The following is a 19,719-nucleotide window of genomic DNA, read 5'->3' as shown; positions in this document are numbered from 1 at the left end:
TGAAGACGTTGCCAGAAGTTGCGCTGACATAGGTGTCTGCGATGGGAGGGCCAGGGTTAGCATGCAGGATGTCTTTTTTTGCGCTTTTTCATTGCAGACTTAGTGAGAGAGGGAGGGTAGGAAATAGAGTAGCAATTACAGAATATAGGAGAGATGACGATTGCCATTATGGTGACAGAGGGAAGATGAAGAGAGAAGGGTGACTGTTCTGCACAGTTCTGACCTCGTCCCACAGGAGGGCAAGTAGTTATAGAGAAGTACCAGAGCAATGCAATTAAGACACGGGATGTAAAATACACACAGCTAAATTTTGTTTTCAATGAAAAGGCCCAAATGCAGTGAGATTAGGGCACAGGATGTAAAATACACAGAGCTAAATTCATTTCTCCAGCATGGGGTCTGGCATGGATTCACATGCTCATGAATATTCCCCGTCGTCAGGCTGGGAATCCTCGGTAAAGAAAAAAACAGTATCAGTTTCGTTTCTGATCTGTCTTTCGTAGTAATAACCAATCACTGGTCTCTGCGTCATACTGACCACAGCCAATGACTGCCCTCTACCTAAGCACCGCCTCCGGCAGCCATCTTCAGATTTTTACCGCACGTTCATGTGTTGGGATCCTCGTGCTATTGCTCTCGAGCGTTAGTGCTATTTTTTCGCGCTTTTTCACAAAAAACCCAATTCTTTCGGTCAAAAGAGCCTCAAGCTCCACCGATCCTACATCCGATCAACGGGGACCCATGTCGGATTCGTCTGTGCCCCTCAAGGGTGAAGATTTCATCGAGCTACACTTCGGAGGACTCCAGAAGCTTCTCAGGCCCGGTCTCGGAGATGGCCCAGGAGAAGGGAAGCTCGACGCCCGGAAAGCTGTTCAGGGTCTGCCCTGGATGCCAGCTGCAGAACGTCTTTAAGGAGGACGAACACTCTTTCTGCCTTTACTGCCTTCATGAGGACAAAACGCACGTGGAGAAGGACTGTGCGTTTTGCGGCAACATGTCGGAACGGACCATGAAGGACCGTCATCAACGCCTCGCCAACTGGCTGGAGGGTAAGAGCCCGTCTGGCGAGAAGAAGAAGAAATCCGAGCGGTCTTCTAAGACCTTTGAGGGCGCCCCGGCGACGGGGGCCCAACATAAGGCCAAGCACCGCGAGTCCGCTGGCACCGGGAGCGCCGAACGGTCGGGCTCTACGGGCGCCAGGCAGGGCGCACCCTCCCCGGCACCATCAACCACGAGCCAACGCTCTGGGTCGGGTAAGAGGAAGGCCGAGCACCCGGCGAAGCTCCTGGAGAGGCCCCGGTCGAGCTCTAAGGCAGAGGAGGAGCGTGGCAGTGCCCCCTCCCTCAAGGATAAGGCGGTGAGCGCACCTAAGGTGGCGAAGGCCTTGATCCATCCGACCAAGCCCTCTATCGAAACGGTCGCGGCGGCCCTGGCTCAGCCTGTGGAGGCTGCACCAGTGGTGGCGACCTCAGGGCCCAGAATCTCCCTGCCTCCTCGGAGGGAGTCTTCTTTTGGGCCCATCGATAGGACCCCCGTGAAACCCTCCGTGGGGAAGAAGAAGGGGGGGCAGGGCGTCGTCGTAGATTCAGCCTCAACCTCAGAAGAGGAGCTGATCGAGGTCTTAAGCCACGGCCTAGGCGTGGAACAAGGCCAGCCCGTCGGAATGGACCCCGACGCAGGTGACGTCGGATTCCCCTCTGCCAGCGCCGCAAGACAACTCGGCGGCCATTTTGTTGGCCATACAGTCCTTATGCTCCGAGATAAGGACGAGGCTACCGTTACTGACGGAGGAACCTCTCCCGTCGGGGGATCCAGAACCGGGACCTTCTGGTGTTCCCCCTGCCAAGAAAAGAAGGATCCATCCACCACCTCCTTTTCAACCGTCGCGACCCGTCCAACCCTCCTCCCCGTCCATCCGAGGGGATGATACGGGGACGGACACGGTAGCGACGGGTACGGACGAGGCATACGACGAGGATATTCCGTCGTCGCCTCCCACCAGGGCTTCTCCGCCCGACGAGATCGGATCTTTCCATTCCATGATCTCCAGGGCTTCCGAGCTTTTCCAACTCTGCCCTGAGGAGAAGAAAAAGGAAGGCTTCCTTTATCGGCGGCACGAGGCCAAGAGGAAGACGGTCCTCGCAGTGCCTCTGTTGGATGACATTTGGGATGAGGGCCTTTCCCTCCTCAAGAACCCTTCCACGACGCCAGCTAGAAGAGACCGGTACGAGAAGAAGTACCGGGTCCCTGACACGGCCCCCCTATGCCTCCGGGCGCAGCCTACCCCGGATTCCGTCGTCTCCGCGGCAGCCAGGAAGAAAGCGGGGGGGGGTGCGGCCTCCACATCGACTTCCCCGCCGGACGGCGAGGGAAAGAAATTGGATGCTATGGGACGTAGAGTCATCTCGTCGGCAGCGACGACGATTAAAGCGGCCAACGCCTTGGCTATCGTGGCCCGCTACGACAGGGAGCTCTGGTACAAGATAGCTCCCCTGCTGGATTTTCTGCCGGACGACAAGAGGGCGGAGGCCCTGGAGATCCTGCAGGAAGGTGAGGTGGCCTCGGACCACGCCATCACCGTGGCGACGGACATCGCCGACACTGGGTTCCGCCAGCTGGGCAACGGCGTTTGCCTTCGACGTCGTGGATGGCTCAAAGCTACGGACTTCCGGCAGGACGTCCAGACCAGAGTCCTGGACATGCCCTTCGACGGGAACAACCTGTTTGGCAAGGCAGTGGACGATTCCCTTCAGGCCATCAAGACGGATACTGAGACGGCCCGGGCCCTTGGAGTCCTGCAGCAACGACGGACGCCCTTTCAGAGCGGCGGAGGCAAGGGCGCCTCCAAAGGTTCCGGCGGCGGTTTCGCTTCCTACAGTCAAGCGGCCCGCTCGTCGTCGCAAGAGGCCTACAGAGGACGAGGCAAGTCTAGCGGACCCCGCCGTCGTCGCCAAGGAGGTCAAGGCGGCAAGGCCGCGTCCAAGCAGGATTGAACCGGCCGTGGGGTCGGGCCCCCACCGAAGCACCCCGGTGGGAGGCCGGCTGGCGGGCTTCGTCAGCGTGTGGGAGTCCATCTCCACCGACCGTTGGGTGCTGGACGCCCTGGCCCGGGGCCACGCGCTCGAGTTTCAAAGAAGGTGCCCGCGCGTCCCCCCCGTGGCCAGGAAAGAACTTCACGTCCCTCAACTTCTCCTGGAGGTAAAGGCGATGCTCAGAAAGGGCGCCATCGAACTCGTCCCAAAGAGGCTTCGGGGCTCCGGAGTCTACTCGAGATACTTCCTCGTGAAGAAGAAGACGGGAGGATGGCGCCCCATCCTAGACCTGCGACGTCTGAACAAGTTCATCAAGGCGCAGAAGTTCCGGATGGTCACCCTCCAGCACGTCCTGGGTCAGCTGGAGGAAGGAGACTTCCTATCGTCGTTGGATTTGGAGGATGCCTACTTCCACATTCCCATCCTAAAGGGGCACCGAAAATTCCTCAGATTCGTGGTCCAAGGGCGTCATTACCAGTTCAAAGCCCTTCCCTTCGGACTACGGTCGGCACCCAGGGTATTCACCAAGTGCCTCGCACCGGTGGCGGCGCAGCTGCGCCGCGAGGGGATTCACGTCTACCCCTACCTGGACGACTGGCTCATCCGCGCCAAGACGAGGGAGCTCGCCGTGGTCCACACGGCAAGGACCGTCCAACTCCTCACGGACCTGGGATTCTCCGTGAACTACGCCAAATCCCACCTGGTGCCCGCGCAAGTCGCACTGTTTCTGGGAGCGAGGCTCGACACAGTGTCCCGTCTGGCCTCCCCGTCGGAGGAGAGGACCAGGACCATCTTGGGCAAGGTGCAACGGATGTTGGTGGCCGACGCGGCCAAAGTGAGGTCCATCAAGTCCCTCCTCGGGATGATGTCTTCCTGCATCTACCTCATTCCCATGTGCAGGCTCCGGATGCGCCCGTTGCAAGAATTCCTGGATGCGCGCTGGATCCAGACGACGGGCAGCTTCGAGGAAAGGATCAAGCTCGACGAGAGTTTCCGATGAGCGATACGGTGGTGGGGCACCCGCGCGCATCTGACGGCGGGCATGGACTTCCAGACCCCAGCCCACCAGGAGACTGTGACCACGGATGCCTCCCTGGAAGGGTGGGGAGCGCACACCGAAAATCTGCACGCAAGGGGACTCTGGCTCCCGACGGAGAAGTCCCTGCATATCAACGTCCTGGAGCTCCGTGCAGTGTTTTGGGCCCTCAGGTCCTTCCTTCCGTCCCTCAAGGGCAAGGCGGTGAGGATCTTCACCGACAACACCACCACCATGTTTTACATCAGGAAACAGGGCGGAACCAGGTCCCCAGCGCTGTCCAAGGAGGCGCAGGACCTGTGGCATTGGGCCGTCGCCCAAGGGATTTTTCTGGTGCCATTTCATCTGGCAGGGATAAAAAACACTGTCGCCGACTCACTCAGCAGGGAGCTGCGCTCGTGCCACGAGTGGGAACTACGGCAGGATCTGGTGGATCGCCTCTTCCGACGGTGGGGCACACCCCAGATCGACCTGTTCGCGACGGCGACGAACACCAAGTGCCGGAGGTTCGCCAGCAGGTTTCCCCAGACGAGGAGCATGGGCGATGCTTTCTCGTTCCCCTGGGAGGGCCTGTTCCTCTACGCGTTCCCTCCCTTGCCTCTGCTAATCCGGCTCGTCAACCAGCTCAAGAGGTCACGGTGCAGGATGATCCTCGTCGCACCTGCGTGGCCGAGGCAGATATGGTTCCCGGACCTTCTGGACTTGTCAGCGTCCCCGCCGATCAAGCTGCCGGCGGACGCGGATCTACTCTCCAGGGTAGGAGGCGCCATCCTCCACCACGACCCGAAGTCGCTGAACTTGCAGGCCTGGCTCCTGCAGCGCTAGAGTTTGGAGGATACGACATACCGGCCGATTGCAGAGAGGTTCTTGCAAAGGCCAGGGCGTCCTCGACTCTTAAATGCTACGGATACAAATGGAAGAGGTTCTCTGTCTGGTGCCACGCACAGAAGATTAACCCTCTACGGATTACGGCTCCCCAAGTACTGCCGTACCTGCTGACGCTGGCCAAGGCTGGTCTGGCACACGCGTCCATCAAGATTCATCTTGCTGCGATCTCACGATACACCAGAACCACGGGGCGGACGTCCTTGTGGTCTCATCGTCTGGTGAAAGAGTTCATGAAGGGACTGTTCAGATCGTTCCCGCCGGTGAAGGCTCCGGCCCCGGCGTGGGAGCTCAACGTGGTGCTGACCAAGCTCATGGGACCTCCGTTCGAGCCTCTGCACTCGGCCCCGTTGAAGTTTCTATCGTGGAAAACAGCTTTTCTTGTGGCCATCACCTCCGCACGACGAGTGGGAGAGATCCAGGCCCTTTCCTGCAAGGCCCCGTACTTGACTTTCCACGACACGAGGGTAGTGCTCAGGACGCACCCCTCCTTCATGCCCAAGGTACCGTCGGACTTCCATCTCAACGAACCCTTGGTGTTGCCTGTGTTCTTCCCGTCGCCTTCGTCACCGGCTGAGAGGACTTTGCACTCGCTGGATGTAGCTAGAGCGCTGAAGTTCTACGTGGACCGCACGAAGGGTTTTCGGAAGACGTCACAACTCTTTGTGAACTTTGGACCTGTCAATCAGGGGAAGGCTCTCTCGAAGGCTTCCATCTCCAGATGGCTCTCCGGCTGTATCATGTACTGTCACCGGTTGGCAAACCGACCGCTGCCTGGCCGTCCGAGAGCCCATTCCACCAGAGCGATCGCAGCTACCACAGCGTTCCTATCTGGTGTGCCAACATTATGGGCCTAAAAAGAGAGAAGACAAACAAAATGTACACTTGGTTCAAGAAAATTAAAGAATTCTTAAGTCCCAGCCAAAAACAAGTAAAAGTGCCTGAACAAGATAGATTTGTTCTGTTAGGGTAGAAATTAGACAGTGAAGTTAATCAAAATAGATCAGAAAAGCTAACTTCGCAGAGTACCATATATATATATATACATATACTCGTCGGTGTTCTCGAAGCTTCTACTCGCGAATATCATATTTAGGTCTGGATTCGGCATGAACTCACGACACACTAACTCATAGAACATTTTTTTCTGGAGGTTTCTCGTGCGTGCAGGCGCTCTAGTGGTTTTACATTGAACTAATTTGTGTGAACGTTGGCAGCTAGATGGAGATGACCATCACTACTGTACATTACACGTATGTAGTTTGCATCAGATTTTTTTTTAAACATACTGCCAGATGAGCTTTTAAGAGACAAACTTTTATGTTAATCTGATGTCTCTGGTATATGCACTTTAAGTTGTTAATGGGTATATTGCATTCATACAGTATTTTCTATATAGAGTCTTTAATGTAAAGTTTTCATTTCTTTGAGTTGAATCATTTTTTTTCTATTTTTTGTAAACAATTTAAGAAAGCTTAATTGTAATTTTCTTTCAAGATCAAATCAATGTTATTTTTATCTGTTGTCACACGGTCCCTAAAAGGAGTGGGACCCACAGGCTGGTGCCTACTTTGCCTTTTTGGTAATCCGATACTTCTTAACATTGTGGGTACTAATTATGTTAATAACCACAGTCAACGTTGCTGGTAACAGCATTGCCGCCCTAACTCGGGCACCTGAGGGTTACCAGCAGGGTCCTTCCCCTATCTAGGTAATTATTGCCTCACTCAGGACCCCTCTAGAACACTGGCAAAATACATGGTCTTTCCCATAAAGCGGTTTCAACTTGCAAAATGTATAAACAGGATAAACGATTATGTTCCAGTTAACTTAATGAAAAAATGTGCTCCATTTACTGAATACCACCCTGACCCATTTTCCCAGTCACGGTTGGTGCTCTATCATGTGTCTTGCAAGCGAAGAGAGAGCTCAAAATGTTTTACATGTAAGCTTTGTTTTAAAAAAATGGCCCAAACAATAAAGCATGTTTCCTACTTGTGTGAGACAGGCGCTCACTTTAATAAGAGCAACGTGCAACTGGCTTTAGAAGCAAGTCACCAGTAAAACGGTGCACATTCAATCCAATGCGCTCAACCACCTTGTAAAAAAAAATCGCATTTTGGTCCATTAAACATGGTAAATCTGGTTTACAGAAGCAGTCCCATTCACTTATGCGTATTCTGCAGCTGGTCTGACCTGGCACCATACAGGCACGGGCAAAAACTAAAGTCAGCAATGGGTCTTCCCAGACTGCTGTATGAACTTCAGTGTTCAAAAGAGAAATGTTCAGTACATTGCCATATTTTACTAAGGACAGACGCGTACCCTTGAATACTATTCCTAGCAGCCACGTGAGAGAGAAAGCATGTCGATGTGAAGGAGCATACCTCACTTAGGTATTGACGAATGGCAGCACTTTAGTTAGAAGGCCAGCCCTGGTGCTACATTCTGATGCTCTCTGTTACTAAGGAAATGATGAGGACTTAGGCAATAGCTTTCTACTTCCATGAATCTTAATGCAACTGGTCCCATACTGGTTGCATCCATCCTCTGCATCCCGCTACAGACAGTTCTGTGTTGTGATTGGCCGCCTGGGTTATTGCCCATCCCCACTTGCATCGGTTGTCTTCATCCGCTCAGCTCCTGATGTGTGCCTCCTTCTCAAGCGGACACTCTTGAACTCGAAAATCTCACAGCTGGCAGAACCGCCGTTCCCTTTCAGTACAGGTGAATTCTGATATTTATATGCCATGTATGCGAGGGATCTATGGTGTTTCCTCGCAGTAATTTGCTCTATTGTTTGATTTCTTTTTACCACACTTCACTGCAAAAAGTATAGGGCCTCTCCCCCCCCACCTTTCTAAATACCTAAACCCAACCCCACAACTACATTTGCGGTGACATGTGGTAAAAAAAAAAAACGTAAGAACAAATAGGCCTCGGAAAAACTGGTCTTCAAGGATATGGGCCAGTTCCGTATGTGAGGCTTGTGAAGTTTTGGCAAAAGGGGGCATGGTATGGCACTCCACCGAGCACCTCTGCCTGGTTACCTTTCTAGTGAACTTCGCAACTTTTTTTTTAACCAAAATGGCTCCAGAATTTTCTCAAAGGAGTGAAAGCCTCTCCCATTGCTAATTCATGATTTTCACAGAAGAATTAGGTTTCCCACTGTTTTGTTAGCCAACTCTTTAAATTTCACATTTCTTTATCACACTAAGGTTGTGATGTTTCCACAGTATGGCGTTTTCTATCGAACTGGGCATCTGTAAATATCTGTCACATGCCAATTGGGAAATGAATAAAATAGTTTGACAAGAAATCCAGGATTGCTGGAATGCCCAAGGGTCTTGCTCTCTAAGATTGTGCTTCACCTGAGACATTCCAGCTCTGTTTGAACTGCAGGTTTTCTGTTTTAAGATTTCACCATATTGTAGTCGGCCAGAGGGATCCAGGGAAAAACATTTTAACCCACCAAATACTCAACTCTAGACTTCAGATGACCTATAATTATGCAAATGATTGCTATTGAAAACCATGGTTGGTAAATGTCCCTAAATATGAATTGTGGTTATTGTGAAAATCTCAGTAACTTTTATTAGATGGATCATTGGTCCACCCTACCAGCGGAAGTGGTTGACATGGTTTGGTCAGTGTTTAGTTAATATGAGTATAGCACAAGTAAAACCTTGCCTAAAGCCAACCCCCAAACAATGGTAACCAGCGTTCCTTGGACGATCTCCATTTACGAGAGCAGCAACAAAACCTTTTTCGAATTCGCACGAGGGCTCCTGACGGCCATTACCCAGTGTGGTGCTTGGCTAACGCAACACATTGCCAAAAGGCGTTGCACGCTGTGAATTGAATCCAAAGGATATATTTTACCTAGTTTGTACTAATTAAACAAACATATATTTACTTGCTAGGAGAGGGCTCTAATGAGATTCCTGGTAGTGTAAGCTAACAGCTTCCCTTTGTGCAGAGCGGCAAGTGTATGTTGTGCAATTTCATTTGTCCATACTCCAGCGAGAAGTCCTCTACTTAGTACATTAGTGTGTTTATGTTTTGTGTGGTGATGTCAATGCTCTCGAGTATAATAAAATGTCCATTTGAAGTAATACACGAGGATTGGTGCCAGGCAGATGAGTATTACGAATTGCCCCGATTGCTTTTAGCACGATCCATGCTGATTTCGAGTTGAAATGTGTCTCTGAGGCTTTTGAGGTTTGTACTGAGTTGTATTATGAATGCACATTTATTTGTTTTTGTATGTGTGTGTGTGTGTGTGTGTGTGTGTGTGTGTGTGTGTGTGTGTGTGTTTGTGTGAGAGAGAGAGAGATTGTAGGTCTTTACAGACATAATATCAATTAAATAAAGCTTGCATAGATTTAAATTCAAATAAGTCCATTTGGTGTGAGAGTACAGACATATGGCATACATATTGTAGTAAAGCTCATCTATGTAGTATTTAATATGTGCCCTTGCTCTTGGTTTGTTTACTCACACAGTGTCCTTAATTTCACATGGTGATAATTATATGTAGGTACTCATTCATTTATTTCATTGATTTGGGCAGGTATCAGAGGCAGGCATGTTCTACTTCAGAGCATGGATAGGTATTGGCATAAGGATACAGTGCATTGGATAGGGTGAGGGGAGATGGCTACATTCGCAGCAATCTCTAAGGAGCCAGTGACATAGTACATTTAACATGTACCAAAAAATGCAAGTCCCCCGCCCCCACGATATGGCCTTGTACTCGCACTCGCGGGGGAACAGAAACTGCTGATGTTTGGAATTGGGTGTTGAATTGTAAGCTCAGTATGATGGTTATGTAGTTGCTTTAGGAGCATCATGTGTCCAAATCTGAGAATTGGCAGATTTCTGGAAAACGGAATGGCTTTCTGGAACAAAAGGAAGGTCTTAAGAAAGCTCATGCAATGCAGAGATTTGGTAAAGTTGCTAAGCCTCTCTGGGCAATTGTTCAATATCATCAGGCCGTGGAAAAGTACCTCTTGCCTCCCGTTGTACGTTTGTTTGAGCTGGACACCCACATAAGGCAAGTTCCAGGTTATCTGAATGCCCAGGTGGGAGCAAATCTCTTTAGCATAGAAGGTTCGATGGGTAGTGCAACTCATTATCTAAATGTCCCTTTGTTTCGCAATTGGTAGACATCCGAGAAATGTAAGGGATGGTGTGGCGTGGTGTTGCAACTTGAAGCCTAGCACCAGGTCAGCTGCTCAATACCGTCATAATGACGTTGATTTACAGAACGCTTTACCTGACCTGATAACCTAGGTTTATAGTGATAATACTGAAAAAAAAATCTCGAAAACAAAAATCTCGAAAACAAAAGGCCGAAAAAAAAAAAAATCAAATTTTTTTAATGACGTTTTTTTCTCAAAATGGGGGGTTCCCCCCCAACCCCCCTTTTTTTCTATTTTTTTTTATTTTAACCCTTTTTTTTTACTTACCTGACCCCAAAAACACATATAAATAAATAAATAAATAATTCAATCTTTTTTTTTTCGAGATTTTGTATTTGAGATTTTTGCAGTTCGAGATTTTATTTTCGGTATTTTGACCGACCACCGATAACCTAACCTGGGCAGTGTTTCAGTAATCCATCTAGCCGAGAACCAGAACCGTACCAATGTCCATCCTTTTGTGAGATTGTGGGAGTGCGACCAACTGGTGAAATGTGCCAGGGTCTTTGCTGCCTGTGGATCAGGCTGGCCCTCGAAATTGTGGAATCAATGAATAGTGCTGCAGACAACATGATGTGGGGGGCTGCGGTTGGACAGTCCCATTCACAGGGATCTTCTCCATACAGACTGCGGCTGGCAAGAAGTACCTCTTGCTGGGCTTAGGGTGTTACTGGAAGGTGGGTGGGATGGACCAACCAAACAAGTGACATTTGCCCAGGCTGGACACCCACAGCCACCTGCCGTAAAGGCAGGTCATGTGAATCATGTGTAAACCCATCTGCAGCCTTAAAATGACACACTGGGCAGGGTGCCCAGGGTCTCTTAGTTAGATGGAGCCATTGGGCACAGAAACACAAATCATGGCACAGCTCTTTGTTTTAGGATGGGTGGTCCTTTATTTGAGGGTTTTTGGCTGTGGTCATGCAAGTCTTACTAAGGGGGTTTCAGGCCAATCCAAGGCCTTGATTTGCCACTCTGAATGTAGAAAGCCAGATGGGCTGATACTGGTTTAGGCAGCGAGTATGAGGCCCAGGCAAGTAGAGTCACCTGGACCTCTGCCACTGGATGTGGACATCATCCATTGGTTAAGGCGGGAATCTTGGAGTGACCGTAATGGCTAACAGCAATCCAGGACAGACACCCACTCCAAGATATCACACACATAATTCTATAGAGGTACAGCTACTACCTACAGTAAATTGTGTTGCCTCTAATCAAGCATGTTTCATTCAGATGGTTTTGCAAATAGTCGATGTGGTAGGTATACTCTGGTTGTATTGCTATTCATTGACATTGGTTTTTATGTTGATATAAGCATCAAGGGAGCTGCAAGTGAGTGCATGTGGACATGGGAGTAGGTCCACCTGTCTGCCTCGTGAGGCAGGTTCTGTCTGTGCATTGTTCTCTTTCAATTAGACCAACCTTTCAGAATAAACATAACGTGTGCTGGACAACACCACTTGCTAAAACATTTGTTCATGAAATATAGAAAATAAAATCATGTGGTGAACGACATTTTAACTAAGTATGTACATAAACGTCTGTTTTGTTACCATTCGATTTTATAAATAGCAGGGCTGAACTTAGACACAGGTATAAGTGAGCCATTAAGAGTTGGTGGCACCCGATATTGTTCTACTGGCTGCGAGATTTGACAACTGCTCATTAATATTTTATCTTCACAAAAGGTTCTATGCTGAAGCCAAGAATAAGCAGAGTAAGCTCGATGCCATGTCAGTGCAGTGGTCAGAAGGAAGCCGGAAGGCCACGGCTATGGTTGACAGTTGGCCTTCATGGGTTACCATTAGGTTCGAGAGGACAATAGGCATCACTGTTTCCTGCCTCCCCCTGTCCTGCTCTGCAGCCAACCGTGTTATCCGGCAGCTGAACTGCCAATGGTTGGAGAATGCAGCATTAGGCTGCGGGTACTCATGCAGCTCTTTCCACAGCAATCTCGTTCCTCATCATCAGTATAGGGGTGCAGTGTACCATTTGACCATATAGGCGTGCAGCGTAATTTGGCCTACTCCCTCCACCTTGTACTTTCAATTCCTTCCTGTTACCTCTCTCCTGAGATTAGGGACGTCATTTAGAGGTCTCCCTTGCGACCTCTAAAAAAAAAAAAACTTAAAAAAGTTTTTTTTTAAATAATTTTTCTATTTTTTGTAATGCAAGCTGCTGGGCTGTAGCCACCACCGTGTGCCTCTTTACTTCTAGAGTGGATGTCTTTCTTATTCAGGCCCCTTAAAAAAAAGAAGAAAAATATGAACAGGAGTGGCACAATTCGTAACACTTCCAGCACTGACCCTAAATAAGAAAGAATAGGAATACCAAATAATGTGTCTTTCTGGAATTATATACAATAATTGCTAGACTCATGAAAGGTTTATTTCTGGCACACTTCAGGGGGTAAGTCACTGATTTAGTCTGTTCTTAAACGCCTCAACTCAGCCTTTCATTCTTCTGAGGTCGATAAATGAGTACCAACAAAGGTTGGGTGACATCGGGTGTATATTTTTTCTATCTAAAGCGCTTAAGAGTAAGTGCTATATAATACATTATTATCATTTGGTCATGGACGTCTCCTTGCATTCACAGCAATTTGGTATTATGGGCCTATACACACTGATCTTAACGATACATATGGCGATCCATTCTCGTATTAAGTGCACATCACATTATAGTGATATCGTAACCATATTTTGCATAGTGTACAATGCTATGTGATGCCACTTCCTATTTTGTCAACGGGTGAAAGGTCATGTTCAATCGCTTCCCGCGATATCACTTCCGGGTGGAGTCAAATGACATCACTTCCTGTGATGTCATCAGGGGGTCAAGGGTCATGTGATGTCACTTCCGCTACCCCTGGCATTTTGGTGAAATGACGTCCCTGCTCTCTGGACCTTGTGCATGGGAGGAGGGGCTGTGGACAGAATCCTAGCGCCTGTGGAGGGTGAGGTTACTGAGAAGCTTTCACATCAGGTCTAGGTTAACAGGCCACCCATTCTGATACCAAACTAGGTGCCACAAGAGGTCTGGCTGCTGGTGCTGGCACTCTGCCAGTGAGTAGCTCTGCCATCAGGCGAATCTGTGCTTGTTGAACTGACCAATAAACCGCAAAAGACATTGATGCAACGATGTTGCCTCCAAGTTGGCAGCACATGTCATTGCCGAGCCAGGTTGCAGTGTTTCAGTAACATTTGACCTTTAGGGCCTGATTCACAGAAGCGTTTTATAATGGCGCAATCCCATAGGAAAACACTCTGTGAATCAGGCCCGTAATTGCGCCCTTAGTGTAATGCTGGGATCATTAACCTTTGGCTCTCCAAATGTTTTGGACTACGAAGGACCATTCGAGTTATAGCCTGAAAGAGTTGGAGAGCCACAGTTTGCAGTCCCTTGATGTGATGGAATAATAGCTTAACAACCAGTGCAGATGTTTGTGGACAAATTGCTAACCTTTTTCGAAATCCACTACATGCATCTTGTTATACTATTTTTGGAAATACATTTGGCATGCTTAAATCTTAAATAAATAAGTAAATAAATAAATAATATATACTATGTATATGTAATGTCCTGGAAATACATGCTCATTCTGTGACTGCATTATGATAATTGTGAGTGAGAGCGGCTCTAGTGGTCTACTGTGAACGGTGTTGTGTCATATGATATTTATACACTAGTGCTCATTAGAGTGAAGTCACTATAACTGCAGGGCTGAGATGTTTTTGGCAGGTAGGTAGACACATTATTTTTAGCCGTGGATAACAGCCTGAGCGTCAACCCTGATAACGTCATGTTTATCGAAGGATATCAAGTATGCTAAATAGTTATTCAGTTGCAAGAGCAGATTTGGCTCGTGCACGCAGAATATGCTTCTTTGTTTGTTTGTTTATTTTATTTCTATAGCGCACCAGACCCTGGAGTAAAAGGGTGCTTAGACAAGTTACAGAAGGCACAGTATAGGTAGTATTTACAGTTATACAGTACAATATATACAGACAGTGTCATTAAGGTAAGCAATAGAAGCAATCGAAAGGTATGAACAGTATATACAGTATGCATGGTTTTAGTCTGGCTGAGGATTAGATTGTTTGTCCAGTAGCCGACCGATGACTAGCTTCCTGAACATATGCAATGAGAGGGCAGATTTGATGTTCAGTTGTAGGGTTTTCCAAAGTTGAGGGGCGAGGACCGAGAAGCTTGAGCCTACAGCTCTTTTAGAGGTGAATCTGGGCACCATGAGCCAGAGGGTGTTGGCAGATCTGGTGATTCTAGTGTTGGGTTTCAAGGAGAGCTTGTTGGTAAGGTAAGGGGGGGCAAGGTGGTTTAGGGCTTTGTTACTGAGGCAAAGGATTTTTAGGTCGATTTTTTGTTGAATGGAGAGCCATTTGCAGGAGATTCTGAAGGGGGAGATGTGCTTTCTCCTTGGGATGTGTAATGCTGCGTGCAGCGTGTTGTTTTGGAGAACTTGGAGTTTATTAACTATGGCTTGGTTCGCCCCTAAGTAAAGGCTCTTACAGTAGTCAAGCTTAGATTGTATAAGCGCTCTCGCCAGTGTGAGGCAGCTATTCTTGGATAGAAAATGTCTGCAAGCTCTGATTAATTTCCCGGTGTAGGCGGTAGAAGAGGCAGTCATGTTGACTTGTTTTGACAGGTTGGTATTGGCGTCGAAATGGAAGCCTAAGGTTTTGACGTGTTTGGCCACGGGGATGGTGTTGCCATCAATGGTGATGTTGGAATAAGCACGGCTGAGTTTCTGTAGATTATTAGGAGAGCCGACCAGGAGAAGTTCCGTCTTCTCATCATTCAGGCAGAGGCCATGTGTTGCCATCCATGCCTGAATGATGGAGAAGATTTCGTTGATCTTGGTGACGTCAGCCTGGTAGTTGCCCGAGATGGTGAGGAGTATCTGCGTGTCATCTGCATAATTAGTGTTGGTACACCCAGATGGTCCAATTTGCCAAAGAGGGGTTTTGTAAAAATATTGTAAAGGGTGGGGGAGACACAAGATCCTTGCGGGATGCCACAGGTGATGGGGATAGGATGTGCTGCAGCTGCCAGTGAGAAGACTCTCATCGTTCTATTGGCTAAGAAAGATTGTATCTAGCTGACAGCTGAAGGTGAGAAATGGGCGGCGGATGAGAGGTGGTTGGATAGTATTTTATGATCGACCAGGTCGAAAGCTGCCGAGAGGTCAAGAAGGAGTAGTATGGCAGCTTTTCCTTTGTCTTTGATATCATGAGGTCAACCAGGGCCGTTTCAGTTCCATATTGCGGTCGAAAGCCAGATTGACGTAGCCCTAGTAGTTGATTAGATTCTAATTATTCCTGAATTTGTAAGTATGCAACTCTATCGAGGATTTTTAGCAGGAAGGGAACCGTGGTGATTGGCCTGTAGTTTGTGGGAATGCCTGGGTCTAAAGATTGTTTTTTGAGAAGGGGGAGAGCCCATGATTGTTTCAGGTTGTCAGGTATAGAGTTGGTGGAGAAGGAAAGGTTTATGAGTTTGGAGATGAAGGGAGAGAGGTCTGTTGCAGCATCTTTGATGATTTGGGCAGGACAGCTATCCCCCTTGCAGTTCGCGGGTTTGAGGGATGCTTGATCTTTTGGACTTCCAGTGTGGTGACCTGTTTGAATGTGAATCCAGCAGAGGTATTGGTAGGGGTTGATGTGCTGGGGGTGGAGAGGTTACTATTGGATAGTTGTAGTCGTTTAGCCTCAATTTTAGTTTGGAGGCCAGAGATTTTGTGGCAAGGGCATTTTGGATACCGGTGCACCAGGGTTTGTCTTTTGCGCAAGTGTCTATAGGTGGGTTGGGGTTTTCTAATTCCATCAAGATGGTGAAGAGTTCTTTCGTAGAGGATCCTGCCTAATCAATTCTCACATTGTAGGCTTCTTTCTTAGTGCGGATTATCTTTGTTTTGTAATGGGAGGAGATGGTCGTCAGATTTGTTTTGTTTTCGGCTGAGGTCTTTCTTACACCGTCTGCTTCACACGTGCACCTATCAACATTTTCAACATGTTATGACAATGAACTCCTCTCACGGTGAATTTGACTCCTCTGTTCATGACATTTCAGGATACATGAATCTCAGGATCATGTTACCATAGGTTTTGCTTCTTTCATGCAGAAACTGTGATCTCCAGGTGGGCGGCAAAACACAGGAGGCATTGCACGGACATATGTGCCAACACCTCTTGACTGGTTGGCGCATCCCCCTTCTTACTAACGTGTTTTATAATGGTGCAATCCAAATGAAAATACTTTTTAAATCAGGCCGGTGGTATCTTGCAGAAATTCTCCCACCTGACATGCATGCACAACTGGGTGCATGGGATCCCTTCCAGGAGGGGAACCCCATGATTTGATGGCAGCTTAGCTACCACTATGTTCCACCCACCCATAATTGCCTAGTGGTTTCCCAGACTCAGTTTAGAAGTAGCCGAGTGGGGAGAGGGGTGCAATATAGAAATTCAACTAGACTACTAGACTACTGCTTCTGCTCGCCATACTCCTCATTTTCAGGTTAATTTGCATCTTATGAGGTATAGCCAGACTAGTGGCATTTCCCAATGCCCGCCTTCATAGAGACATGGGTTCAAATGATAGCGGCTCAAGAATAGCACAAGGAAAAACACAGAATTCACCAGCAGCCGGCAACCGTCATGAAATTATAGGCCCGAAAAATGAAATAATACCAGTATGATTCGCTCCCTTTCTTCCAAAGAAATGGAGAAAATGCCTAATATGTTGTGTCAGCAACAATACTGTGTTTAGAGTTAATGACAGCTTCTTGTGAGTTGAGAATATTATAAAAACAGCAACTTTTTTTCCTTTTTCATTTCAGGCAAACCAGGGAGCAAGAAACGCCACCTGACTTCTTTTATTTCTCAGATTATGAAAGGCATAATGCCGAAATAGCAGCTTTTCATCTGGACAGGTGAATACAATACAGCCTTACTAACGTGTCCCTCAGTGACTAAAACCCATAATTTTGTTGTGTGGCGTCTAATAACTGAATGGGTATATTTGTGAAAAATGCCGACATTTTGAAAGAGAATGTACAGATTTATACTCGCTAAAAAATGAGCATGCATCTATTAACCGGTTACAGTTGCATTTATATGCTTCAAGTCAATGACAACATGGCCATTATATATGGCATGCGTTTCCCAAGGGAACAAAATGCTTGCAAGCTTAGTCTGTTTGATTTAGGGATTATAGTAACGTGATGTCACGCGAGAGTTGAGAATGCGCAGCCCATTTCTAATGGCATGTAAATATTAAACAGTGCAGTTTGGAATGAGATGTCGGAGAGCCATTTTTCTAAAGCCTAGGTTCTTTGTCTATGTAATAGGAGATGGTGGTGGCAAAAACATATCATGATGGATGATGAAATGAAAGGCCGGCTGTCTCGGTTTGTTAGGTGCTAACACTCAACTCAGGGAGTTCCTTTCTCCCTCCAATCAAGGTGGCGCTCACACAAAGCGCTCATAAAGATTCAACTTTAGTGAGGTCTCCCACTTATCTCGCACAAACCCCAACAAATAACCTATGTCACCAGGGGACTAGGAACCAGGCTGGTGTATAGTGAGAATATATATATTTATTTAAGGTTTGACAAAACGGAATATCGCCCAACATCAACCATCAATGCTGTGGCAACACCCAATATTACAACCCCAAATTACTTTCCGTTATTAAAGCAACAGAGGTAAACTTTTGAAATATGCAGTCATAAATTACATCAGATTTAATTGCAAAGTAAACAATAGAAAACATTCACAATACAATGGAAAACTGATTTGCATCGCACATTTAAAGGATAGGCAGCGTATTGGGATTCTGGTTTGGGAGGCAAGGGAATCAATGGGAAATTTCATTTTGCAACACACATACAATTGAGATGTAATGCTTGGTAATTCTGGTTTGGGATACAAAGGAATACATGGGGAATTTGGTTTTGCACCCTCTACATACATTTGAAAGGTAGCTTTTAGGATGACTTCTTTGGTGAATCAGGTCTCCCCTTCTGGACAGAAGCCAGGGGTTTCAGAAGGACAGTCACCCACGTCTTTATTGTCTACACCGGCTCTAACATACTGGGCATGAACTTTGTTAGTTTCGAATTCTAACAACACTCATCCTCTGATTTTCTATATGGGAATGTTTTGATTTAACCTCAATTCAATGCTCTAAGGATCTACACAGCTTTCCCCCCCCTTCAATTGAATAGAAAGGATTGAGGCAGGCTGTTCCCAACACAATTCAATTTAAATGGATAAAGTGGTTTTCTATACTGTGATTCATTTGAGCAGGATGTAATAAAATGTGCCAAGGGTCTTCCAAGTACCACACCTCTACCCGCTATGCAAGATAGTTGCCCCCTCGCAATTTTAATGGCATTTAGGATATCTCTAATTACATGGGAGTCTGGTCGTGGAAAAACAGCATGGCTCCTCTGGGAAAAGCACAGATCAGGTCAAGGGCTTCAGTCAAAGATTTTCTCCTGCACCCAGACTCCCTCTGGCTCCTCTGATTGGGTCCCAGCTAGCTTCTAGATTTCCCTGTCACTGTCTCCAATGGAAGGATTGAGGCCTCTCTGCTAGTTGTTCCTCACAAGTCGCCGGCAGCATGCTACCTCTCGGAATCAAGTGGAAAAGCCCTGTTCTGATGCAAAATTGAACACTTATAGGGCTGATGACACTCCTACATTATCATAATTCTGACGGTAACGATTGGCTAGCCCTCTCCCTTCACCAACACAGCCACTGGCTGCTGATCGGACCAAGAGTTGGGAGATGTGTATGATGTAGGCTGAAGGAGGAGAAAGATTCATCCTCTCAACATGACAAGTGAGTTTTACATTTTTGGGTTCTGAAAATCTAACAACATGGTAGCTATGCTACTTTTTCAGATAACTACATGAATATATATATTTTTGGATTCTACATTTTATGGTGACTTGGAAAATACTAATTTTATTTTGGCACGCCGTTTCAGGCAGAGCCACAGTTTTTAGAGGTTTGTGGCTGCGTCATAAAAATTACCACTCTGACACAACATACTTCCAACATTAATTTCACCATCTATCACTCTATCAATATTTCCAATTCCTCAGATTTATCAAAATGCCAGGATCATAATTTTGATCATAACTTAAGTTATGCACATCACAACATTTTCTAGCTTTTATCCCTTTTAAAATGAACATGGTGAGCCCATTGGGACACACAGTGCTCTTTTTATTTAGGAAAATGTGTTCAATGTTAAACATATGGCAATGCATTATATGAGAGGTGGTTTCATTTCTGATCACCCCAACCAGTTTCATTTCTCTTCTATGACCAGATCACGACATCTGTCTGGCCAATGTTTATTCTACCCTCTTCTCCTGAGCTTCAATGGGTCTTTGTTCAGAGCTAATGCTCACTTTATGAGGAACCTGACCTTAAATGTCATTTCTGTTGGTCGTGTTATGTGTATTACCATAGTTTCAATCTCTCTCTCTCTGTATTTTTAACATTTGGACTGATAACCAGACCAGTTTCCT

At 47.2% G+C, this 19,719-nt stretch overlaps 1 protein-coding gene across 1 annotated transcript in view; it reads left to right on the top strand.

The window, feature by feature from the left end:
* FAM20C (FAM20C golgi associated secretory pathway kinase) overlaps window positions 1–19,719 on the top strand; it is a 438,324-nt gene that overhangs the window by 267,864 nt on the left and 150,741 nt on the right. Inside the window, exon 4 of the mRNA XM_069647240.1 lies at window positions 17,014–17,106. Coding sequence (XP_069503341.1) covers window positions 17,014–17,106 — 93 coding nt within the window. The remainder of the gene's footprint in view (window positions 1–17,013; window positions 17,107–19,719) is intronic.

This window comes from Ambystoma mexicanum, chromosome 2q, assembly GCF_040938575.1.
Source record: "Ambystoma mexicanum isolate Mex_15411 chromosome 2q, UKY_AmexF1_1, whole genome shotgun sequence".
Lineage (NCBI taxonomy): Eukaryota > Metazoa > Chordata > Amphibia > Caudata > Ambystomatidae > Ambystoma > Ambystoma mexicanum.
Note: the sequence above shows the minus strand (reverse complement) of the source record. Positions and strands in the feature narration are given on the sequence as shown.